The sequence below is a fragment of the Bufo gargarizans genome, chromosome 2, assembly GCF_014858855.1.
Source record: "Bufo gargarizans isolate SCDJY-AF-19 chromosome 2, ASM1485885v1, whole genome shotgun sequence".
In the NCBI taxonomy this organism is placed as follows: Eukaryota; Metazoa; Chordata; class Amphibia; order Anura; family Bufonidae; genus Bufo; species Bufo gargarizans.
In genome coordinates this window covers 229,232,326-229,258,241 of record NC_058081.1, presented here as the reverse complement: position 1 = coordinate 229,258,241, position 25,916 = coordinate 229,232,326, and the positions used below count along the sequence as shown (strand labels likewise).

Genomic DNA, 25,916 nt, shown 5'->3' with positions numbered 1-25,916 from the left:
AAAATACTGAGTCTGTATATCGTGAATATTCACATATTATTGAACCACAACCAAGGTTACTTGGTAACTTACGATTTGCTGAAATACCAGAACAGATGGAATCAGGTGGTTACTCACGATTGCTGAAATACCAGGGCAGATGGAATCAGATGGTTAGCTCAGTCGTCAAGGGGTGTAGTGCTCCATAACTAGACGGAGATCTGGTGCTGGTAAAGGAAGCGTTACGATGATTATTTCGCACTAATGATGATTGAGGTGGTCTGTAGGTCGTGATAGCAATAATACAGCTCACAACTGTGATATCCAATAGTAGAAAAAATATTAATATCCTATAACTATCCCTTCATGACCCTACATAGACTCAGCCCAGGGACACCCCTTAATGGTAGAGGTTCCCTGTCCTCGTGCCTATACTGGCTCTCCCTGTGATCTTTGGTTAAGTTGTCCAGAAAAATTTAAAGGGAAGGTTGGCAATTCTGCTACCTGTGAACAGCTATCAGTACAGGAGGGAAGTGTTATCAGTGACTGACAGCTTTCTCTCTATGCACACTTACACACACTGCTTCCAATCACTGATAACACCTCTTCCCTATACCAATAGGTATTCACAGGAGGCCGTTTGTTCAGTGAAGCAGACCGCTGCATCTCCTTTAATGAATGAGGACGAGGGATCGCTATTGCACCAGCTTTCCTGTATCTTCTTCTAAAGAATGTACCATATGTGAAAGGGGTTTGCTAGTAAGCTGTAGAACCCCTGCTTTGTTATTTACTGTTGGGCAGCTGTATACTGCTACAACCCATAGCTTTCACATTCTTGAGGTCCTCAGCCCGCAGGTGCATCTTCTGTAGTACATCTACATCCGTCATTAAGTGCTTTAAATGTCGTAGTACTTTCATGCATTTATTGGGGGAACGAAACCTCTTACCATTTCATGTTATGATACTGATGATCTATATACACACTAAACTAGGACCTGAAATTAAAAAATGCAGTATATCAACAGGAGACGCTACCCGAACTATATAAGACAGTAATCTAAAAATGTCCCAGTTATCCAACAGTATAGTTCAGTGCTTTTTTTTTCTTTTGGAGATTTGCCTTGCTTTCCCATATGGTGTCGTTGAGCCCTTGGTGAATCTGAAGGTCTTGTAGTTGAGGATGTTGGCATGCGGGTCCAACCTTGGTTCGATGGTGATGAGCCTGGGGATCTGGTCTGTGATGAGATCTGCTAGTCAGAGCTCTTGTCCATAACGTCTTGATCAAAAAAAGCATCAGCTTCCGCTGGATCTTGGAGCTGCTTGTAGGATCTATCCGTTTTAAATACCCGAAGTACAGCCGGTAGATCAGTTAGAATTTAATGTTCCTTTTATATAGGAGGGAGCAGATATTGCTGAAAGCTTTTTATTGACATCTAAAGAATAATCTGCAACAGTGCAGTTTCTAGATAAAATTTCTCTCAGGGCGAGTGTTAAAAAAACTCCCCCCCCCCCATCAAAACTGCTCGATGAAATCATATTAGAAGTGTACTTGCAACCGTCTCACCATATATTTTTATTTATTTTTTATGCTTAACACAAGATTTATTGAGAGCAAAAGAAAATCATAAATTACTTCTTAAACTGCTAAAAGTCGCAGGCAGAGTGGTACAGGAGAACTGCAGTATAAAGGAAGGCAATACCCTTAGAGTATTCAAGAAATACAATCATCAATAATGTGCAAAACCAAAAAACTGTCATGTTAGTATTTAATAACTAACTAAAACCCAATCACAGCAGGTCTCAACTAGCACACGCAAGTAAATGTACAAAAACCAAGTCATATATAAAACCAGATTCAAAGCATAGATGGCAAGGCGGATTACTGTATACTGTACATAAAATGTATGGAGGTTACACCATGCCGGACAATATAACCTCTGTGCCATGCTGTACAATAAACAGTATAACCCCTACACAGTGTAGAGGTATACTGTATATTGTGTGGCACAGTGTAGGCTATATGTGTGTAACATAAACATACTCAACATGAAAACTTACAATTACTTGGCTTGGCCCCTTGGAGATCTCGGACGCCACTTCAACACTTTGGCCGGGGGCTCGGTGGAGCTGATGTTGTGTTTTATCCTAATGAGAAAAATTTCATAATAAGGATTTGGAGAAGGGGCAGAGGGATAGCAGAGCAGGGAGAGGCTGGTGCTGCTACTAGAGGTTTCATACCATGGGGGAGTAATAAAGCCCACCATAATGCCCCCCCAGTAGACATAATTCTCCTTATAATGTGCAAAACATACACCCTTGTAATGCCCCCAGTTGAGCTAATGTTCCCATAATGTGCCAATATAAAATACCCCTTCTCAGTGCCCCCGTAGATGACCCCATAGTGCTCTAGAGTTGTTGCGATACCAAATTTTTGATTCGGTTTCGATACCATGAAAAAGTATTGCGATACTCGATACCATTCGATACCACACGAAAAAAATAAACAAAAAAAGCCACGTGCATTCCTCATTTTTAAAAATGGCGAATCGCACAGTTTTTATTTTATTTTTTCTGTTCCGGCATTCACCACCTAGATTTTTTTTTATATTTTAATAGTTTGGACTTTTCTGACGTGGCGATGTAATATGTTTATTATTTATATATTTTATATGTGAAATTGGGAAAAGGGGGTGATTTATACTTAGTGATTTATACTTAGTGATTTATACTTAGTGGCTTATATTTTAGTGTTTTTTTTTTTTTACACTTTTTATTTAATAACTATTTCCCCCCTTTTCATCCCTTTTCCTATTCAGCCTGATAGATCTCTATCAGGGTGAATAGGACTCCACACTGTCCCTGCTGCTCTGTGCTTTGTGCACACAGCATCAGGGATGTTACCATGGCAACCAGGGCTTCTGTAGCGTCCTGGCTGCCATGGTAACCGATCGGAGCCCCAGGCTTACACAGCTGGGGCTCCGATCAGAAGCTGCCACTGCACCACCAATGAGGGGAAGGGGAGAGGTCCCTGTGGCCACTGCCACCAATGATTTTAATACTAGGGGGTTGAGAGGGGCCGGCGCACTGTGCCACCAATGATTTTAATGGGATGGGAGGGTTGAGGGGGGGGGGCACACTGCACCACCAATGATAATTACCCCTTTATACAGGAGGCGGGTACTGGCAGATCAGCGGCAGTTAACTGCTGCTGATCGCAGCTCCCTGTCAGGGGCAGGGTGCCGGCAATGCGATTCTGCTGCCGGCACCCGCCTCCTGTATGTGTTAAAGACTGACTACTGTATATGAGTCCAGACTTTCACTATTAGGCCACACAGAGCGGCGCCCAGCGATGTCTCAGCACTCACCATTAGTCCTGGGCGCTGCTCCATTCGCCCGCAGTGCCCCATTACTGTCTCCTCTCCTGCTCCACATGCTGCTGATTACTATCGGAGCGATGGGAGGAGACATCAGCTTCACTAGTGGGCGTTCCTTCTCCCTGGCTGTAGCGCTGTCCAATCGCAGCGCAGGGAAAAGGAACGCCCACTAGTGAAGCTGATGTCTCCTCCCATCGCTCCGATAGTAATCAGCAGCATGTGGAGCAGGAGAGGAGACAGTAATGGGGCACTGCGGGCGAACAGAGCGGCGCCCAGGACTAATGGTGAGTGCTGGGACATCGCTGGGCGCCGCTCTGTGTGGAAATAATCCTATCATTGGTGGCGCAGTGCGCCCGCCCCTCCTCCGCCCCTCTCTTCTCATTGCCGCCCCTCCTCCGCCCCTCTCTTCTCATTGGTGGCAGCGGCAGCAGCACAGGGGGGAGGGAGGACAGCTTCCTTCTCCCCGTGCTGCTGAGAGAGAACATGAGCGCGCCGATAGCAGCGCGCTCATGTTCAGAGATACTAGACTGCGCAGAAGCGCAGCCCAGTATCGAAAAAACGGAAATCCCGGTATCGTATCGATACCGGGACAAAAGTATCGATTGGGTATCGAAATTTCGTTACCCGCAACAACCCTATAGTGCTCCTCTCCCCCCTTCCCATTAGTACCCACCATAATGTGTCCCACTATAAAATGCCCCAATACAGAGCCCCCCATATAAAATACCCCTTCTTTTTAGCCTAAGTAGATGCCCCTATAGTGCCACCCAATAATGTGCCAGTAATAAGTGCCCCAATAAATGCCCCCCAATCATGTGCCAGTAAGATATGCCCCCAATCATGTGCCCCCCTATTGTGCCAGTAGAGCCCCCCTTATGTCTGTGCCAGTAGCGCCCCCCCCTTATGTCTGTGCCGGCAGCCCCCCTTATGTGCCAGTATTGTAATTTGTACATATACACATATATATAAACAACTTATACTTGCCACCTCCAGTGATGCGATGCAGGCCTCTTCCGGCCTGTGTCCCTCGCTGGCTCAGGCGGTGCGATGACGTCATCACGCCAGAGGAACAGGGAGGGGAGACACCTCTCCCTCTCCTGCCGCAGCACAGACATTTGTATCGCTGTCCTGAGGACGGTGATACAGATGACTATGGAGATGAGTGAGTGCTTCCACAATGGAAGCGCAGCGCTTATCTCCTGCTGTGCCCTGCCGGCGCACCCCTTCTGACAGCGCCCTGGGCAGCCTCCCGGTCCAAGAAACGGCCCTGATCTGCAAATACCAGAATTTTGCATCCTCTCAAGATCAAGGTCCCTCTATAAGCTCTATAGGCCCTTGGTATGTTTTCCTTGTTAGAATAGTAAGTACTTGGTAATAACCTGTCTCTGGCAGTTATTTGGGTTCAGAGCCGGTTTGTTATTTAAGTCCTGAGAAGGCCCAATCCGGTGGACTCCACTCTTGTCTTGTAGAACTCAGGCCTGTGGTAGTGTAATGTCACAAAGTTGGAGCAAGTCTTTCAGGGGAACTGTCTGATCAATCTCCAATTCCTCCTGCGGAAGTGGTTTTCCAAGTCTTCAATGCTGTGCCCTGTTCGTCCTCCGAGAGCATGTGATCTTGTAGTACCACTTTCTCCTGCAGTTTAAGGTGGCCTGCACGCTAGCTGATAAAGTAGTTAGAATGTCTGAAGGGAATCGTTTGCCCACTTCAATAGCTAGTAGACCGTTCCTCCTACCATTTGGCTGGTACAGCAGGTCTTGTTGAGTAGAGCCTAATTTCTCCATGTCGGCAGCATGATCTTTTGAACCAGGTGAAGGAGGAGGTATATCACCATCTTGGAAGCAACAGCTTGAAGAGCGCGCCATAAACTGCAGTATGCACCTAAAGGGGTTATCCGTGTTGTGCTGCAAGTCTGAATCTCTTGCTAGTGCTATGGCGAGAGATTCAGACTGAAGCATGCACTGTGGGTTCTAACCCGAGGCAAGGACCACATGCCCAATATACGGCACAAGATCCCGGAAGTGGACACTGAACGGGATCGCAGCACAACCTGGCAGAGGTGTAGCTAGGCTTTCCAGCACCGAGAGCAAGGATTCAGCATCCCCCCCCTTTCCCCCCGGAAAAGTTCAGCGGGGCGCACAGTGGCAAATTTTATTTTACAATAAGGCACTCTTTTAACTCCACCACACAAAATCTATCATAGGGTACAGAGCAATACAACTTGCAATAAATGAAAGAACCAACTAGTCCTACATTCAGGGTGTCGTTGGCATGTGTGTGTGATGTCCGCTGGAACCGGAACAAGGTGTTGGACTTTTTCCATTTTCGTGATGGCTACATGTAAAATTGTCTCTTGGAACATTAGGGGGCTTAAAGAGGACCTTTTACGGGTTTTGAGATTACAATATTAATACCTGGCACTGTAGGGCATGTTTAGGAGATGTAATATCGCTATATATTTTATATATATATATATTTTTCAGATGCGCTGCTCTGTTGGGGTGCCGTGCACCTCATTCTGTTTTGCCGCCTTGTATGCTAATCAAGGCGGTACAGGGAGGAGGAGACAACCGTGTTCCTCAGTGGATGTCTCCTTCTCCCTGGCTGCGAGTTGTCCAATGACAGTGGACTCTGTCACAGCCATTGAGAAAAAACAGCACACCTTCTCCCTGGTTGTGACATGGTCCGGTGTGATTGGACCGCTCACAGCCAGGGAGAAGGAGACGCCCACTGAGAACGGGGAGGGCGGGGCACAGCTAATAAATCGTATAAATCGCTGGTCTTAATAAATGCCCCGTATGTGATTGTAGGCATACATATTCCTCCCCCTTTCCACTGAAGTCTTTTGGGTGATTATAATGCAGTCTTAGACACTTATGCATTGCTCCCTGTGCTCTCTGTAACCCCCCCCCCCCTTCAGTGACAGGATGGACATCTTGTCTAGCCCCTGGGACTCGGCAATTGCACAATGAATCAAATACTGCTCCCTGAGCTTGGGAAGCTACATTGCGCAAGCACCTAGTCGGCCCAGTGACTGTGCATGCGCAGTGGATCTGATGAGCACTGCTTTCTGCTGGGAGAACGTAGGGGTGGACGAGTTCATGCTGACAGAGGCTCTTTAAAGGGGATCTGTCACCACTATATGACCTTATACAGTGCTTACAGAGCATGAATGTAATGGTACCTTTCTTTGTTTCTTTAGACTTGCAGAAGCAGGAAAAACGACGTTTAATTCATATGCAAATGAGCACTCGCAAGTGCCCAGGGGCGCCGTTCAGTGTGTAGGAGCCCAGGCTGCTCTGCCTTCTTTCAGCGTTGCTCTTCCCCAGCCGATTTCTTTGCCCGCCCTCCTATTCACTTGCGAGTGCTCATATGCATATGAATGACACTGTTTTTCCTGCTTCTGCAAGTGAAAAGAAAAAGACAAAGGTACTATTACATTCATGTATAGGTGTGCTACAGGACAATGTAAGCACTGTATATGGCAATATGGAGGTGACAGACTCCCTTTAATGTGGCAGACAAGCTTCTTCAATTCTTGTTTTTGGGAGTAATTACTGTTCTGTTTCATGCCGGTCTGGAACCAAGTATATAGAATGTAGTGTACATAAGGTTGATATACCCTACATGAGTGATAATTATTATCTAGCTTTATGTAAACTAGTTTACATTTAACTGTCTAGCGGCCTTTAGTAGCTTTCTGGTAACCTTTTTATCTCTATTTATCTCTATTATGTTACTAAGGGCTCATGCACACGACTGTATTTATTTTGCGGTCCACAAAATAATACGGATGACGTCCGTGTGCATTCCGTATTTTACGGAACGGAACAGCTGGCCCCTGATAGAACAGTACTATCCTTGTCCGTAATGCGGACAATAATAGGACATGTTCTATTTTTTGCAGACGGGAAATAAGAACATATGGAAAAGGAATGCACATGGAGTAACTTTAGTTTTTTTTGGGGGGGGGGGGTTTGCAGACCAATTGGAATGAATGGTTCCATATACGCAAAAAAAAAAATGGAACGGACGTGGAAATAATATACGTTCGTGTGCATGAGCATTAAATGTGAAAATATTGAACTTTAGTCACTGAATGTTCATGTGCACTTCACATAGCAAAGGTTGTTACGTTTCCACATAAAGACAGAACCTGATTTATATTCTTCAGAAGATACAGTATGTTGCTGACAGGATTTGGACTTTCTGGACCTCTACAACAACCTTTGTTTGAGACACTGACGTCAGGAGAGATGTTTCTCAGTTGGCAATAACGGACACACACAAGTATCACTGAGAAATACTCTAACTTTATTATGCTATCGCTTGGCCTTATATAGGCAGTAGAAAAGTTTGCATAACAACAGCATTAAACCAATCATAAAAGATAAACATTGGTGCTCATACAGATACTACCGGAACATCCTTTTATAGTATGTGTACATGCAGTAAGCATAAAGAATAGGTTTTAATCAGTCACATATAAGAATGTACGCAGTTGTGCCGAATGAACCTGAATAAGGCAAGAACGTTTGTTCTAGTTCTGGGATATTCCCAGAATCTGTCCTGCGACAAATAAGTGAACCTAACTCACACCGGGCATGGATGGATCCGACAGGCTGTTCACCCTGTCAGATCCATCCTGCCGCTATTTGGCCATGCCGCCGGACCACTGCTCCATCCCCATTGACTACAATGGGGACGGAGGCGGAGCTCCAGCGCAGCAAAACAGTTTGCGGTGAGAGGCCGCCGGACTAAAAAGTCAGACATGCAGTACTTTTAGTCCAGCGGCCTTTCGCTGTGCACTGCCATGCTGCGCCGGAGCTCCGCCCCCGTCCCCATTATAGTCAATGGGGACGGAGCAGCGGCACGGCTAAATAGTGGCGGGACGGATCCGACAGGGTGAACAGCCTGTCGGATCCGTCCTGCCACTAGTGTGAAAGTAGCCTTACAAAGACTACTGTTTTTCCGTCATCCACCTTGACGGCTGCGGATGAGATTGACCTCTATAGGGGCAGGAAATACACAGAGAGAGTTTAAGAAGCCCCCACCCACTCTCATCCTCAGTGTTTTTCCTGTCCCTAAGGGGTTTGGCTGCACAGAGTAACTTATGTGGGAGTTAACAGTTCTTCTTTTTTATTTTAATTAACCAAAAAGATTGACTTACCAATCTCCTCTTCAGCCCTCCTGCAGCTTATGCCAAAGCTGTGCTGGGGAGTTTAACGTGGATCTCGTCTCCGACGTAGGAGACCTGACTTCACTGGGGCTGGTTGAGGTCTTCCTTCCCATTTTCTCGTGGAAGCAGACCAGCAGGAGCAAAGATGCCGAACCAGGCATTACCGGAGTCTCCGCTGCATCCTACTGCTTCCGGGGGCAGAGCTTATCGGGGCACTCGCCATCACGCTGGTCAGGCGATCCCGGATGACGGCAGACGCTGCTCTTTGAAACAAGCGCGGGAGCGCACAGCCAGCGTCTCCCCGGCTCTGCAGCAGCGATGTCAGCTCCGAAAGCTCCTGGGACCCGTGGCGAATGTATAGACCCACCTTCGATAACTCCAACCGTGAGTCTCCCAGTGGGAAAACCTGCATATCTACCTGTATATGTTTGTCTCCTTAGTCCATGGGCCTGATTAGGGTTGCTCTCCTTTCTGCATAGGTTAAAGAAATGAAAGCAAAAACAAAGTATTTTAAGTGCATTCATTGCTCAAAAAAGTTACCTGAGGGAATGTTTTTGGACCGGCGTTTGATAAAATATTAGAAAAAGCCACCAACAAGAAGGGCTTTCTGGAAGAAAAAAATATATATTTTTTTTTTTTGCCCTTTCAGTCAGCAATCCAAACCTTACAGAGGCAAAGGCAGATCTGGTCGCTGGAGCTACCAGAAGGGAGGCAAGGGCCGGGACTTCCTTCTCAATCGCCAAAATAGAGGGGAGGTTAAAAAATTTCTTAACCCAGTGGGAATCTACAAGATCAAACCCTTGGGTGCTATACATTGTAAAAAAAGGATACAAAATAGAATTTACTTCCACCCCACCCAAAAGTTTCCAGGTAACGTCCCACGATCCAAATACCCTTTCAAAGATCTGGCAGGGTATACTAGAATTAAAAAAGTCGAGGGTAATAAAATAGGTCCCAATACCAGAGGAAAAACAAGGTTTTTGCTCAAGACTCTTTTTAGTTCAGAAACCGGATGGATCCTCCAGAACCATCATAAACCTAAAATATCTAAACAAGTTTATAATGTTCAAAAAAATTCAAAATGTAATCAATCTCCTCCATCGTACCTTTAATAAAAAAGGGGGCATGCATGACATCCGTAGACCTCAAAGACGCGTACTATTACATCCCTATACATCAAAATTCGCAAAAATTTATCCGTTTTGCCTTGCCAGGCCCGGATCACAAAATTCATCATTTCCAATTCGGAGCCCTTCCATTCGGCATTTCATCCGCACCAAGGATCTTTACAAAACTTGTAGTAGAAATGCTGCCCTCCCTCAGAGAAGTGGGACTTGTAATTTTCCCATATCTAGATGACTTTCTTTTATTGGGAAATTCAGTAGTCGAAACAGTCACAAACACAGAGACCTTCTTACAGAAAACTTCCAGCTTAGGTTGGCTGATAAATATAAAGAAGTCTTCCCTAATTCCGTCATGCAACAGGAAATTTCTGGGGGTAATTCTAGATTCAGATGCCCAAAAGACATTACTACCTCGGGTAAAAATAAAGGCCATAATAGAAAAAATTGGAAGATTCCAAACTCAAACCAGTACCTCGATCATAAGTGCCATGAGCATCTTGGGTCTTATGGCCTCCTGTATACCAGCGGTTGCATGGAGCCAAGCCCACACAAGGACCAACCAATTCTTATATATATCCTAAAAATTTGGAAGAACTTCTTAGCTTTTTCTGCATTTCCAATAGACCCTTTAGATCCCCCTCCTATGCCGATAATCCTAGATTTTCTTCAGAACGGCCTAGACAAAAGACTAAGGATTAGTACACTTAAGGTGCAGATTTCAGCTCTTAGTGCGTATTTTGACTTTTCTCTAGCCAACCATCCTTGGGTGAGAAGATTCTTTAAAGCTGTCAGTCGTACCAGACCAGTTACCAGAATATCTGCCCCTCCATGGAACCTCAACTTAGTATTGTCCAGGAAGATGGAGCCTCCATTCGAACCTATACAAGATTTGCCAATTAAATTGCTTTCCTTTAAGACTGCTTTCCTGGTGGCTATCACCTCGGCCAGACGTGTAAGTGAAATTTCAGCTTTTTCCACCCTCCTTTTCTCCCCAAAGTAGTTTCCTTTTTTCATAGATCTCAGGACATTGTCCTTCCTTCTTTATGCCAAGCCCCGAATAATGAAAGAGAAAGGAAATTACACTCTCTGGATGTCAGACCATGTCTCCTGAAATACCTTGAGAGGACTGAACTCTGGAGGAGTTCCTCTAGGCTTTTGTGCAGTTTTTTGGGAGGAACAAAGGTGATAGGGTCACATCCAGAACACTATCTAGATGGATTGTCACAGCCATTTCCTTGGCCTAGTCCTCGGCAGGGGAGCCTTGTCCCTTGGAATTCGGGGTACATTCAGCCAGGTCCATTTCCACCTCCTGGACAGAAAAAGCTGAAGCTTCCCTAGAGCAGATCTGTAGGTCCGCTATTTGAAAATCCCCTTATACCTTCTTCCGCCATTACAAGCTAGATCTAGACTCCAGAGGTCAGCTTTCTTTTGGTAGGAAAGTTTTGCAGGCTGTAATCCCTCCCTAGACTACTTCTATTGTAGTCTTCTCTCAAGAGTGCTGTCATGGGCATAAGGGAAAATGATGATTACACTTACCGGTAATCGGATTTTCCAGATCCCACGACAGCACCATAGAGAGAGGGATCCACCCCCAGGGACAGGAAACCTACAGAAATAAAAGGGTGGAGCCTCTCCTCCCATTCAGTGGATTACAGAGCAAGAGAGGGACTCCTACACCATTAATCATTCCGAGCTGAACAGCATATAATCGTATAAACAATAAATGTTTTGAAAAGGAACATACATGCATATATATATATATATATATATATATATATATATACACACATACATATACACAAACAAATATATATATATATATATATCTAATTTTTTTTTTTTTTTTTGCAACTCCAAGTGAATAAGGAAACCATCACCAAGGGAGGGAATTAGGAAGGGTGCTGTCGTGGGGTCTGGAAAATCCGATTACCGGTAAGTGTAATCATCATTCCCCCCCCCCCCCCCCCACGACAGCACCATAGAGAGAATTACAGAGGAAATAACCCTTCCTAGGGAGGGACCACCGCTTGCAAAACCTTCCTACCAAAGGAAAGATCAGAGGAAGAGTGCAGATCCAAACGGTAGTGACGGAAAAAAGTAGAGGGAGAAGACCACGTGGCCGCCTTACAAATTTGCTCAATAGAAGCCCCCGACCTTTCCGCCCAGGAAGTGGAAACTGCGCGAGTAGAGTGAGCCCTCACCGAGACTGGAGGAGACAGGCCTTCCTCCAGGTAATTGTATAATACCCAGTCTAAGCCATCTAGACAGGGTACTTTTGGTAGCCTTCTTCCCTTTATTCGATCCTGAAAAGAGAACGAATAAAGCAGAAGACTTTCTCCATTCTTCCGTAATTTTAAGATACTGAATTAAGCATCTCCGTACATCTAGGGTATGGAATGTCACTTCGCCAGCATTCTTGGGATGGTCACAAAAGGAAGGAAGAATAATCTCCTGGGACCTATGGAATTTAGATGACACTTTGGGTAAAAAGGCCGGATCAGGAAGAATAATTACTCTATCCTCCAGAATTGTAGTAAAAGGGGGGTTGATGGAAATGGCCTGCAACTCGCTTATCCTTCTAGCAGTAGTGAGGGCTACTAACAAAATGAGCTTGAAAGTAAGAAGCTTTATGCAAACAGAATCAATAGGCTCAAAGGGTGCTTTGGTTAATGAATTAAGTACGATGTTAAGATCCCACGGGGGAACTCTGGGGGATAAAACTGGCGTCATCTTATCTACCGCTTTAAAAAATCTGATAACCCATGGATTGGAGGCAAAGTTCTGCTCGAAAAGAGCTGACAGGGCAGAGACCTGTACCTTAAGAGTACTCTTAGCCAGACCTAATGAGAGACCCTTCTGTAAAAATTCCAGCACCTGGGAGATAGGGACAGACAGAGGTAAATGCCCTGGGTTGAGATTGCCAAATTCAATAAACTTTTTCCACTTTCTAGCATAGATGGAGACAGTAACAGGCTTTCTGCTCTTGAGCAAGGTCGTGATGAGTTCCCGGGAGAAACCTTTTTTGATCAATAAGCGCCGCTCAAATTCCATGCAGTCAGATGGAGACCACTGACTGCCTGGTGAAAAACTGGACCCTGGGACAACAGATCCGGCAGGTCTGGCAGCATCCAGGGGTCTGAGATTGACATTGTTCGGAGCAGAGTGAACCATGCCCTCTTGGGCCAAAAGGGGGCAATGAGGATAACCCTTGCCCTGTCCTTCCTGATCTTCTTTAGAACTGCTGGGATCAGTTGGAAGGGGGGAAAGGCATATGCTAGGGGAAAGTCCCACTTCAGAAGAAAAGCATCCACCCCATAGGGGGATTCTCTTGGATTTAAGGAGCAAAAGACTTCCACTTTCTTGTTCTGGCTTGTGCTGAAGAGATCTATGACTGGCATGCCCCATGACTCGCTGATCTTGGAAAATACTGAGGTGTTGAGGGACCATTCTCCTTGCTTTAAAGGATGTCTGCTGAGGAAATCTGCATAAACATTCTCCTTCCCCTTTATGTGGAGGGCCGATACATGGCTGACCTGTTTCTCTAGCATAGTTAATAATTTTTCTGCTTCCCACCGTAAGGACACCGACCTTGTCCCCCCTTGGTGATTCACATAAGCCACCGTCGTCTGATTGTCCGAGAGAATCCTCACATGGCCTGTGCCCAGTAGTGGCAGAGAAGCTTTCACGGCTAACCTTACCGCTGCCAACTCCTTCCAGTTGGAGGAGAATGATTTCTGGACTGGAGACCATAGATCCTGAAAATTGTATTGTTGAATGTGGGCACCCCACCCCCAAGGGCTCGCATCTGTGGTCAGAACAACAGGATCTGGGTAGGACCATGGAATTCCCTGAACTAGATTGTCCCTGTCCAGCCACCAAGATAGATTCCTCCTGGTTGCATCTGAAATTTTTATCCTGACATTCAACACCCCCTTGTGCTTTTTGATAGCTGACAGGATTTCCGACTGTAGATGACGGGAATGAAGTTGGGCCCACTCCACTGCCGGGATACAAGAAGTAAGGGAACCTAGGACCGACATGGCCTTTCGAAGAGTCAGGGATGTGGAAGAGAGGGATTTGACTTGATTCCAGATTTTTGTAATTTTTTCTTCTGGGAGGTACACTTTCTGAGTCTGAGTTCAAAACTAGGCCAAGGAACCGTTGAATCTTGACCGGTTTTAATTTGGATTTTTTGAAATTTACTATCCAACCTAGCTCCTGAAAGGTCTGAATAACAGTCTGAACGTTCCTTTCGCAATCCTGCCGAGAACTCGCAATGATCAGGAAGTCGTCCAAATATGGAACGATCAAAATGTTTTTGATCCTTATGAAAGATACCATCTCTGCTACCACCTTCGTAAATATCCTTGGGGCCATAGACAGGCCAAAGGGTAATGCCTGGAACTGATATTGTCGAATCTGACCCTCTATCGGAATCGCCACTCTCAGGAATTTCTGAAACCTCTGGTGCATTGGAATATGGAAGTAAGCGTCTTAAATCCAACACAGCCATGAAACAATGAGGAAAAAGAAGCTGGATCGTATTCCTCATTGTTTCCATCTTGAATTTTTTGAAAACCAGAAATTTGTTCAAATCCCTGAGATTGATGATAGTCCTGTGTGTACCATCTGGTTTTGGAACTAGAAACAGGTGGGAGAAAAACCCTTTGGATAGCTCCTTTGGAGGAATGGGAATTAAGACATTCTTCTTGATAAGGTCTAAAACTTCTTTTATTATAGGAAAACAGCCTCTTACACAAATGCTTTTTGTAATGGTAAACCTTTGCGGAGGCAAAGAATGGAACTCTGGTTTTAGACCTGAGCAAATGATATCCAAGACCCAAGGCCCTGCAATCCTTCCCCAAGCTTCCTGGAAGAATTTTAGCCTTCCTCCCACCTCTAATCTGGCATCATTGCTGGGGTTGTTTCTTATTAGCAGAGGGAGAGTTTCCAAATAGGAATCCTTTCCCCCCCAAAATTTCTGGATCTGAATCTTTGATCCTTGTCCCTGTTTGGCCTTCTACCTGCATTATTTCTATAGGGACGAAAGGACTGCCTACTCCGGGAACCAAAGATAGCAGCAGGATTAGGGACCGGAAACCTTTTCTTCCTATCGGCTGCTTTTTCTAAAAGGTCGTCCAACTCTGGACCAAACAAAAATTCTCCCTGGCAGGGTATATTACATAGTCTCTGTTTGGAGGCTATATCACCCCCGCTCCAACTTTTTAACCAAAGAGTTCTGCGTGCAGAATTGGTGAGGGAGGCTGACTGTGCGCTGAGCTTAATAGAATCCACAGACGCATCTGTTAGAAAGTCAGACGCTTTTTGCAAGGTTGGTAAGGAAGATAAAATCTGATCCCTAGGGGCTCTTTCTTTTAACTGTACTTCTAGCTGCTGTAACCAGAGGCCTAAAGTCCTGGCCTCCGCTTTTTTGTCTAAGGGCTCCTTCAGCATACCAGTGTCTTCAAAGGGAAGAGCGGATTTTTTAGACACTTTAGAGATGGCAACATCGATTTTTGGAGCTTTCCCCCAAGAGGAAGAGGCCGCTTCTTCAAATGGATATTTCCGTTTAAAGGCCCTAGAGGCAAATACCTTTTTTCCAGGCTTCCTCCATTCTCTCTGAATTAATGACATAATACTGCTATGTACGGGAAAACAACGACCCTTTCTTTCCTGCAACCCCGCAAACAAAGAGTCTGCTACAGATTTATCCTCTTTAACGTCCTCAATGTTCATAGTAGATCTTATAACTTTTAGTAGTTTGTCAGTATCTTCTGAAGGAAAAAAGGTGTTAGACATAGACTCATCCTCCGATGAGGAACCAGACGCGGACGACCCCGGTGGTGTGTCATTATCGTCTGATGAGGGGCCAAGAGATAAGCAAGATCCTGCGCCTTTATCCTTAACGGATGATTTAACACTTTTTTCTGATTTAATGGAGTTTTTAACCTCCGTCTTAATGAGTGATCTAATATTCTCCAGTAAGGAAGGTGATTCGTCTGAAATGGTCTTGTCAATGCATGCCTGGCATAATTTCTTTTCGTAAGAAGAAGATAGAGAAGCTCTGCAGAGCGCACATTCCTTGTTTTTTCTTTTTGCCAGCATTTTCTTTGGTTTAGGCTGGAAAAGAGAGAGCACAAGGCGACATTTTTAAAGGGGTTTGTAAATTTAATTGAGCCACTTACCCCCTTGAAGATCAAAGAGCTACCAGGATGGGAGTCACTTCACCCTCAGCAGCTTCTTGTCTTCTTTCTTCCTCCATTATATAACGGAGGGAGGAGCTAGGGAGTCTATATACACTAAGTGAACAAAAAAAGGGGGTATAATTAATCAAAGCCTAATTATAGATCCCCCTGTACTACTCCCAGGAGGCTCCTACATGTCTCTAAATAAGCACAGACCGTCCTGTATAGCTCAAGGACCGGTCTGGCTTGCCTCCCTTAAATAGAGAACCCGGCTATCCGTTCTTCACACTATCCGGTCTCCGACCGGAAGTGCTATGCGTTCCACGCCTCGATCTGGGGGAAACCGGAAGCCGCGTCCGTCCGAGCGAACCGGAAGTCACGTGTGCGTTCCACGCTGGAGGGAACCGGAAGTCGTCATACCCTCCGCACACGTGACCGGAAGCGCAACGCCGCTCCAGCCTGATTCCAAGTGGTAGAGCCCTGCGTTCAGGGATACCACCTCCGGCCGCCACATGTACTCCTCCATGGGGCAGAGCTCTCCCTGAGAGTTACCCACATGGCTGCCGCAAGATACTGAGGGCCCCTGGAGCACCTCCGTATCCTAGGGTCCTGTCAGCCTGCCCAGCAGCGCGATGGACCCCGGCAGCTACCGCCAGCCCTCTAGGAACTCCTAGGAAGCCAAGACCGACGGTAAGCCTGAAAGAAAACTGTAGGTCTCCCACTCCAGGGACAGGAAACCACTGAATGGGAGGAGAGGCTCCACCCTTTTATTTCTGTAGGTTTCCTGTCCCTGGGGGTGGATCCCTCTCTCTATGGTGCTGTCGTGGGGGAGGGGAAAATATAAGATTACACTCACCGGTAATCCTTTTTCCACCCCCTACTTATTCCCTCCCTAAAAGAAAAAAAAAAAAAAGTTGTTGGATGGTTTTATATGTTTTGGGACAGGTTCTCGCAAATAACTGGTGGATAGAGGCTGGGTCCATCCTTAAGAAGCTCTCCACGGAAGTTCCTGTTTCCTGTCCTGGATAGAGGCGGTCTCTCAAGGGTGCTGTCATGGGCTCATGGAAAAGTGATTACCGGTGAGTGTAATCTTATATTTCCCGATTTAAGATCGTACTAAAACTAGATCCGGGTTTTCTCCCAAAAGTAGTTTCAAACTTCCATAGGGACCAGGAGATTATCTTACCCTCCTTCTGTAGTGATCCAAAAAATCCCTCGGAAGAAAAATGGCATCTCCTCGACGTAAAGGAGACAATTATCCAATACCTAGAAGTTACAGCGCCCTTTAGGAAGGATGATAATCTGTTAATTCAGTTCTCCAGCAAAAATAAGGGTGAACTCTCCAAAACATCAATAGGGTGTTGGATAAAAACAACTATTGTTCTCAGCTATAGTTTAGTAGGTCAGACATGTCCTATGGGTATTAAGGCACACGTGACTAGAGCTATGGCCTCCTCTTGGGCAGAAAAGGCAGGGAAGTAGGAACCACATGATCTACAAGGCCGCCGGAGATATGGTGAAGCGCAACTGAGTGATGTCTGGACGCAGCGCTCACCCGCTGTCATTGATATCAGGTAGCTATTTAAATTGACTGAGCTACCAAGTTGCTCCATAATGGATATAGAGGTTAGATACCGCATAATTTGTTATTAATTCATATTGACAATAGCCCAAAACCGGAGAAAAGATCATATTTATAAAGAACATAAACAAGTAGATCGGATCACATGACTTAGATTAAGAAAGACCATTCAATGAATAGAGGTGAATATTATAGAACCCCTAGTTTAAATGCATAAACAATTTGGATTAGATTAGAAAAGACTGTTAAGTTACACCTAGTTTAAATGGATAAAACAGGTTACAAAAAATGAATGTTATGGAAATGATTCAAATAAAGCAACTAAAATTCTGCTGCTCGTTAAGACCATTTAGGTGTACCATTTTTAGGTAGAAGATCCACTTTGCTTCACACTGGAGAATTCTCCTATCCCAATCTCCTTGCCTCCCCGTTGGTTTAATCATCTCGATACCCATAAAGGAAAGACACTGTTCTACCGTCATGTTCCATTCTCACATGACGCAAAACGGAAGTGTCTCTTGAGTTATTGATGTCCCCAATGTGTTCCCCAATTCTCCTTCTCAGCTCTCTCGTTGTTTTGCCGACATACTCTTTTCCACAGGAACATGTGATTTTATATACCACCCCTTTGGATTTGCAGTTTATCAAGTCCCTGATTTCATATGTCCTATTGGTGTTTTTACTCTCAAAGGTTTTACCACACTTCATGTATTTACACGCTACACAGCCTCCCCATCTGTAGTTCCGGTAGGTGCGTTTGTCCAACCATGTTCTGGATACTGGTGCTGTGAAAAAAGGACTTTTAACAAACCAATCGCGTACACTCCTTCCTCTCCTACAAGTGATGCAAGGCAGGGGCGTAGCTATAGGGGGTGCAGAGGTATAAGTCGCTACCGGGCCCAGGAGCCTGAGGGGGCCCAAAGACCCTTGTGCCACATAAGAAGACACTGGTATTATAGAAAGTGCATGCTGGTCAAGTTACACATCTGGCTGGAGGGAAGGGGTAAGGTCAAGAATTTGGCATGGGTGGGTTGCCATTAAAATGTTTGACTCAGGCAGCACAAAGGCAATGTGCTTCCGTAACCCTGGCCACAAAGCACAGAGGGAAAGGGGGGCCCAAGTTGAGCTCTTCCACAAGGACCCAAGAGCCTTTAGCTACGCCCCTGATGCTAGGACGTTCCTTGATGACTTCACAGATATCGGGGGTCCATTCTAAGTACATGCCAGTGCTTAGAAATTATCTCCCTCACGCTGGCAGAAGCCTCATCATAGGTGCTGATGAGTTGAATATCGCGTGTGTTTTTCGGCTGATTTAAGTGTGTCTATAGGGTAGCCACGGTCTGAAAATCTAGTTTTCAGATCGGCTGCCTTCCCCAAGAAATCTAAATGTTGTGAGCAGTTACTCCTTAACCGCAAATATTTTTTTAGGGGGAATGGGTGACTGCTCTTTAGGCGTGCAAAAAAGTTTGATCGTAACACTATGTGTGAATCAGACTAGTTTTTTTTTGCTGTGCAAAATCACATAGTAGTGCATAGTATTTTATCTTCTCTCGGTTATGATCATCATATGTGAAAATAGATAAGTTTTACTTTTGTGTGTGTGTTTAGGTATGTTGTAGTAAAAACAGATAACGGATTGTATTCACCTTACATAGAGTTCAGACAGCAGTTCCTATGTCAGGTCAGGTTGCCACAACCACCTTTCGGTAAGTACATTTTTATTTTCACAGATTGTAGTATTTTGTTGGAGGGGTGTCCCTGCACAGTCTGACACTGTCCAGGCACTGCTGATGATGGCAGACTCTTGTGGACATAAAGTGGAATGGTAATACCCAGTTGTGGCTTGAGAACTGTCTGCCTTAGTTTACTTCTGGTAAAAATGAGAGAATGTATAATAAAGGTAAAATAACTAGGACTATATAGCTTAAAAGATTGTGTTACTTATTGTACATAGGTGACAGGTGATGTGTGCTATTGGTAACTTGTAAGGAGCTATAAGCTAGGAGAAGCAGAGATGAGCAATTGCAGTACATGAGCAGCATAAACAGCCATAACTTGGACTTTATACCAGGCATATAGTCAAGAACATACAGTAATAACACTGATTACCATTGATAACCTGTTACCTATATTTCCTTCTATTGCCGTCTGCATTACAGAAACCTCTGATGGTGATTTTGCTTCTGTGCTCATTTCCAACAGCTACACCTTGGACAATAATCTTCTGACCCCAGAACAGAGACAGTTCTACGAGGAGAATGGATTCCTTGTTATAAAAAACCTGGTATCACACAAGGACATAGATGAATTTAGGTACAAATACACATTCATATAATTGTTTCTCTCCTTGTAGACAACTATTCAGGCATTATTTACTGTCTTTCATTACTGAATTGATCTTGCTATTTTTTCCAGGGATGTCTTTGAGAAAGTTTGCAGGAAAGAATTGACAGCACCTGGAATGCTTGTAATGCGAGATGTGGCCATTGCTAAGTCAGAATTTCTTCCAGATCAAGAAGCAATTACAAAAGTTCAGTATTTTCAGGAGCTTCCTGGACTATTCCGATACTGCAGTCTACCACAGGTATGAGCCACTTCATCTCCTCACCTCTGTCTCATTTCAAAGCTAATTTCCACCTTGGGGACCAGGTTACGCACAGTGAACAGAAGTCTATATAAATGGAAAGGGGATGAAGAAGGGTCAACTATAGGGAGGCACAGCCGCACAGACCCTGCTCCTGTCTGTTAAATTTTGTATTTTATCTAAGTGGTGGATTCACAGCTACACTGTTCAATATTGCTGCATATTTTTTTTATTTTATTATTATAAGTGAGTGAGTAACATAAATACAGTCAGGTCCATAAATATTAAGACAGCAACACAATTCTAACATTTTTGGCTTTATACACCACCACAATGGATTTGTAATAAAACGAACAAGATGTGCTTTAACTGCAGACTGTCGGCTTTAATTTGAGGGTATTTATATACAAATCGGGTGAACGGTGTAGGAATTACAACAGTTTGCATATGTGCCTCCCACTTATTAAGCGATCAACTCTCAAAATGAGATCCAAGGAGCTGTCACGATCAGTGAAGCAAGCCATCATTAGGCTGAAAAAACAAAACAAAACCCATCAGAGAGATAGCAAAAACATTAGGCGTGGCCTAATGTTTGGAACATCCTTAAAAAGAAGGAACGCACCGATGAGCTCAGCAACAGCAAAAGGGATGGAAGACCACGGAAAACAACTGTGGTGGATTACCGAAGAATTCTTTCCCTTGTGAAGAAAACACCCTTCACAACAATTGGCCAGATCAAGAACACTCTCCAGGAGGTAGGTGTATGTGTGTCAAAGTCAACAACCAAGAGAAGACTTCACTAGAGTGAATACAGAGGGTTCACCACAAGATGTAAACCATTGGTGAGCCACAGATACAGGAAGGCCAGATTAGAGTTTGCCAAACAACATCTAAAAAAGCCTTTACAGTTCTGGAACAACATCCTATGTGAGTGATGGGAAGAGAAGAGTATGGAGAAGGAAAGGAACTGCTCATGATCCTGTCACGGCTGAGGATGGGGAAAACCCTCAGCCGTGCGATGCCAGACGATGTTATTGGTTGCTTGGCCAGGACGACAGAATTAGGGAGCAGGTCACCTCCTATCGCGTCCCTAACCTGACCCTGACTCCTAACTCCTAACCATATGAGCCAACCCTGATGGTGGGAGGGCTCATACACCGGAACCTAATAGTCCCTGCTAGCCCTCAGGGTGGCCCTGAACTAGGAGCAGGGTAAGACGACCTGTTCCTCCTAGGCACGGAGGAACAGGAGTCTCACTGGCCAAGCTGCAAGGAAAAGGGGTACAAAAACAGACCTATGGATATGGCAGGTGAACTGCACTAGTTCCACCTACCTGCCACAGCCTTGCTGACTGGATCCCTGTGCTGAGACGCTAATGTCCACACCATACTTAACGGATAAAAGGCACACCTATAAAGAGAGGTTGCCAGGTGCAACCGCATGCACATAGCAGCAAGCAGCCTAGCACAGCTCAGGCTGCTATACTGACAATAACATGTTGCCAGCGGCAACCACAAGTGAGGCAACATACTAGCGGCACTCACCTATGGTTGAACAACAAAACCAGACCGCAGGCAACAGCATGCGGTACAGGAGTCATGACCATGGTCGTGACAGATCCTAAGCATACCACCTCATCAGTGAAGCATGGTAGTGTCATGGCGTGGGCATGTATGGCTGACAATGGAACTGGTTCTCTTGTATTTATTGATGATGTGACTGCTGACAAAAAGCAGCAGGATGAATTCTGAAGTGTTTCGGGCAATATTATCTGCTCATATTCAGCCAAATGCTTCAGAACTCATTGGACGGCGTTTCACAATGCAGATGGACAATGAACAAAAGCATACTGCAAAAGCAACCAAAGAGTTTTTCAAGGAAAAGAAGTGAAATGTTATGCAATAGCCAAGTCAATTACCTGACCTGAATCCGATTGAGCATGCATTTGACTTGCTGAAGACGAAACTGAAGGGAAAATGCCCCAAGAACAAGCAGGAACTGAAGACAGTTGCAGTAGAGGCCTGGCAGAATCTCACCAGGGGTGAAACCCAGCGTCTGGTGATGTCTATGCGTTCCAGACTTCAGGCTGTAATTGACTGCAAAGGATTTGCAACCAAGTATTAAAAAGTGAAAGGGAGGCACATATGTAAACTGTTGTAATTCCTACACCATTCACCTGATTTGGATGTAAATACCCTCAAATTAAGGTCTCATGCATACACGACCGTTATTGTGTTCCGTTCCACAAAATGGTGTTCCGTGATCCGTTTCCGTTTTTGTTTCCGCGTGTCTTCCTTTATTTTTGGAGGACCACCAGACATAAAGGAATGTAAAAAAAGTCTAAGACAGATTTGCCATGCAAATGATGGGAATAAAACGGACGTGGACGCGGATGACAATCTTGTGTGCCTCCGCGTCTTTTAGCCGTCCCATTGACTTGAATGGGTCCGCAAACCGTTTTCAGCAGAAATAATAGGACAGGTTATATTCTTTTGACGGACTGGAATCACTGACGCGGGTGGCAAACGCTGCACTATCCGCATTTTCAATGGCTCCATAGAAATGAATGGGTCTGCACCTGAAACACTAAAATCGGCGGAACGGGTGCGGAAGCAAACAGCGGTCGTCTGCATGAGGCCTAAAGCTGACAGTCTGCAGTTAAAGCACATCTTGTTAGTTTAATTTCAAATCCATTATAGCGGTGTATAGAGCCAAAAATGTTAGAATTGTGTCGATGTCCCAATATTTATGGACCTGACTGTAAATACGCTGCTCAGTGTTGCTGCATAATGTCCTCCATGATTCTAGTGAGGGTGTGCTACAGAAAGATAGGGGAGCAGGATCTCCTCTGTGTTCAGTGTGCAATTTGAGCTAGATTAAGCAAAAGAGGGGAAAATGCAGGTTGCAACTCGTACACTAGTCAGATATACTGATATTTCTCATGTACAAATTTTTCCCATCATTCTGCACTCAATACCCCATAATGAGAAAGTGGAAACAAAATGTTTGCTAACTTTGGCAAGTTTCACACTAGCAGCAGGGAAATCTGGCAGGCTTTTCAGGTAGAGATACTATCACCTTCTGGCCTCAACCTTGCAAATATGCAGTTTTGGCTGGACAACAAACACTACGGCAGCAGTTTTTGCCTGGCCGCCATTGTCTACCAGACCTGCCAGCTGCAGGTGTGAAAGATGCCTAATTTGAAAATGAAAAACTAAAATCTTGCATTGATATTAGTATTCAGACCCTTTACTCGGTACTTACAGTAGTTGAAGCACCTTTGGCAGTGATTACAGCCTCCAGTCTTCTTGAATTTGATGCCACAAATGTACACTTGGATTTGGGGATTTTCTGCCACTTCTCTGCAGATCCTCTCAAGCTTTGTCAATTTTGGATGGGGACTGTCAGTTGGCAGCCCTTTTCAAGTCTCACCAGAGATGGTCGATTGAGTGGCACAGCCAGAGCCCTGACTTGAACCTAAGGACATTCACAGCGTTGTCCCTTAACCACTCCTGCTTTGTCTTGGCTGTGTGCTTAGAGTCATTGTCTTGTTGGAAGATAAACCTTCGGCCCAGTGTGAGGTCCAGAGCACTCTGTATCAGATTTTCGTTAAGAATATCTGTACTTTTCTCCATTCAGCTTTCCCTCAACCCTAACCAGTCTCCCTGTCCCAGTCGCTAAAAAACACCCCCACAGCATGATGCTGCCACCACCGTGCTTCACTGTAAAAATGATATTGAGCAGTGCCTGGTTTTCTCCAAACATGACGCTTAGAATTGAGGCCAAAAAGTTCAATCTTCGTTTCATCAGACCAGAGAATCTTGTTTCTCGCAGTCTGAGAGTCCATTAGGTGCTTTTCTGCAAACGTTCACGTGTCTTTTATTGAGGAGAGGCTTCTTTCTGTCCACTCTGCCACAAGGTGCAGATTGGTGGAATGCTGCAGTGATGCTTGACCTTCTTTAAGTTTCTTCCATCTGCACACAGGATCTTTGGAGCTCGGCCAGAGTGACCATTGGGTTCTTAGTCACTTCTTTTAGCATGAAAGGCCCTTTTGCCGCGATTACTTAGTTTGGAAGGGTGATCAAGGGAAATGGGGGGTGGGGGGCCACAGAGCTAAATTTCATGTGTCATCGTAAAGGGCCTGAATACTTATTTTATGTTTATGCAAAATTTTAGTTTATACTTTCATAAATACAAACATAAATTCAAACAGTTCTAAAATTCTGTTTTCACTTTGTCATTTATAGGGTATTGAGTGCAGATTGGGGGGAAACTTAAACTTTTTAGCACAATAACAAAATGTGAAAGGTCTGAAAACTTTCCAGATGCACCATACATATACTGAAAGCTTGTTCTTGTCTCTTAGATTCTGCAGTACGTGGAGTGTTTCACTGGCCCCAACATCATGTCCATGCACTCCATGCTGATCAATAAGCCTCCAGATGCAGGCAAGTGGCTTCTCAAATGCTAATAAAATGAGAGCTGTGAACAGGCATAGCAGAGTTTATTTTCTTCTATTATGGTTGTTCTACATCTTTAGTGTAAATCTATTTACATATGTTTTTCCTTTTATGTACCACAAATTTTTAAAGGCGCCTCTACATAACTTTGGCGGATCCACCACGAGCGCAAGTGGCATTGGCATCTAAAATGTGGGTCTTAATAAATGTGCCCCTTACCCTGGGTTCACACCTGAGCGTTTTACAGCGCGTTCAAACGCGCTGTAAAACGCTTAAGACATGAAAACCAATGCTTCCCTATGGGAAGGGTTCACACCTGGGCGTTTTACAGCGCGTACGAACGCGCTGTAAAACGCCCGACGCTCAAACAAGTACTTGAGCTTCTTTGGGGCGTTTTGACGCGCGTTTGTGGCCATAGGACACTGCAGTCAATGACACAAACGCGCGTCAAACGCGCGTTTACTATTACAAAAAACGCGCGTTTGAGGAACGCTTAGGTGTGAACCCAGGGTTAGTGTTTAAAGGGGAATCTGGCATGTCATTTTGACTAATATGACTAACAGCATTACCCCACAGAAGATTGCAAACACATTTTAAACATACCTGTGTGTACTTCGTGTCTTCATTGCATGTCCTGGAAAAGTGCTTTTATTTTGCTGGAAAACTGCTCCTAAGTGCCCAGCTCGGTGAGCTTTGCTGTGCCAAGGTCCCAAAGAAAACCAGAATTAAGAAGAGGGTAGGGCCGCTTTAGCTTCTCATATCTTGGGATAAGTAGCAGCTAGAGTTATGGGCCTGGTCTTCTTTCCAGAATCACAGCATTATACCCACTACATTGGAAGATATAGCTGTTAAAATTCGAGTTGGGATTGAAAGAAATGAAACCTGCTTCACTGCCATCTTCTGATGTAATGGATTTAATGCTGTGATTCTGGTATTGTTTGAAAGCTTAGAAAGTGACATCATCACTGCAGGACTGGTGCTCAACACTGGAAGCTGTGGGAGAAAAATTGTATGAGTTATTTAGTTATTTTTCTATTGTTGTGAGAGTTTCATTTTAACTTATTTAATAGTTGTTGGGTTGTTGTTTTTTTTTGGGGGGGGGAAGGGGGGGTTCTTACATTTTTTGGGGCTTTAATATTCTCCAAAGTGGGGAAATCCATGAGGAGCGGAATCAGGGGAATATTTAAATGTAGTTTCATTTTTGTTATTTATTCCAGGTAAGAAGACTTCTCGCCATCCACTCCACCAGGATCTGTACTACTTTGCATTCAGGCCTGCAGACCGCATAGTTTGTGCTTGGACAGCCATGGAGCACATTGACCGAAGCAATGGATGCCTTGTGGTTTTTCCAGGAACTCACACAGGAGAACTCAAACAACATGATTATCCAGAGTGGGAGGTAAGGAACATTTTCATCACTTCAGCCAAGTCTAAAGGAAATGCTATACCATT

General features: G+C 44.7%; 1 protein-coding gene across 3 annotated transcripts in view; it reads left to right on the top strand.

Moving 5' to 3' along the window:
- LOC122927829 (phytanoyl-CoA dioxygenase, peroxisomal-like) overlaps positions 1 to 25,916 on the top strand; it is a 69,334-nt gene that overhangs the window by 32,339 nt on the left and 11,079 nt on the right. For 2 of the 3 annotated variants that reach the window (XM_044280090.1, XM_044280091.1), the window contains exons 2-6: positions 19,083 to 19,126; positions 19,623 to 19,733; positions 19,836 to 20,004; positions 24,371 to 24,452; positions 25,682 to 25,863. In XM_044280090.1, the coding sequence (XP_044136025.1) occupies positions 19,083 to 19,126; positions 19,623 to 19,733; positions 19,836 to 20,004; positions 24,371 to 24,452; positions 25,682 to 25,863 (588 nt within the window). Of the gene's footprint in view, positions 1 to 6,652; positions 6,780 to 19,082; positions 19,127 to 19,622; positions 19,734 to 19,835; positions 20,005 to 24,370; positions 24,453 to 25,681; positions 25,864 to 25,916 lie in introns of those variants that run through there. The other variant, XM_044280092.1, reaches the window with a different exon arrangement.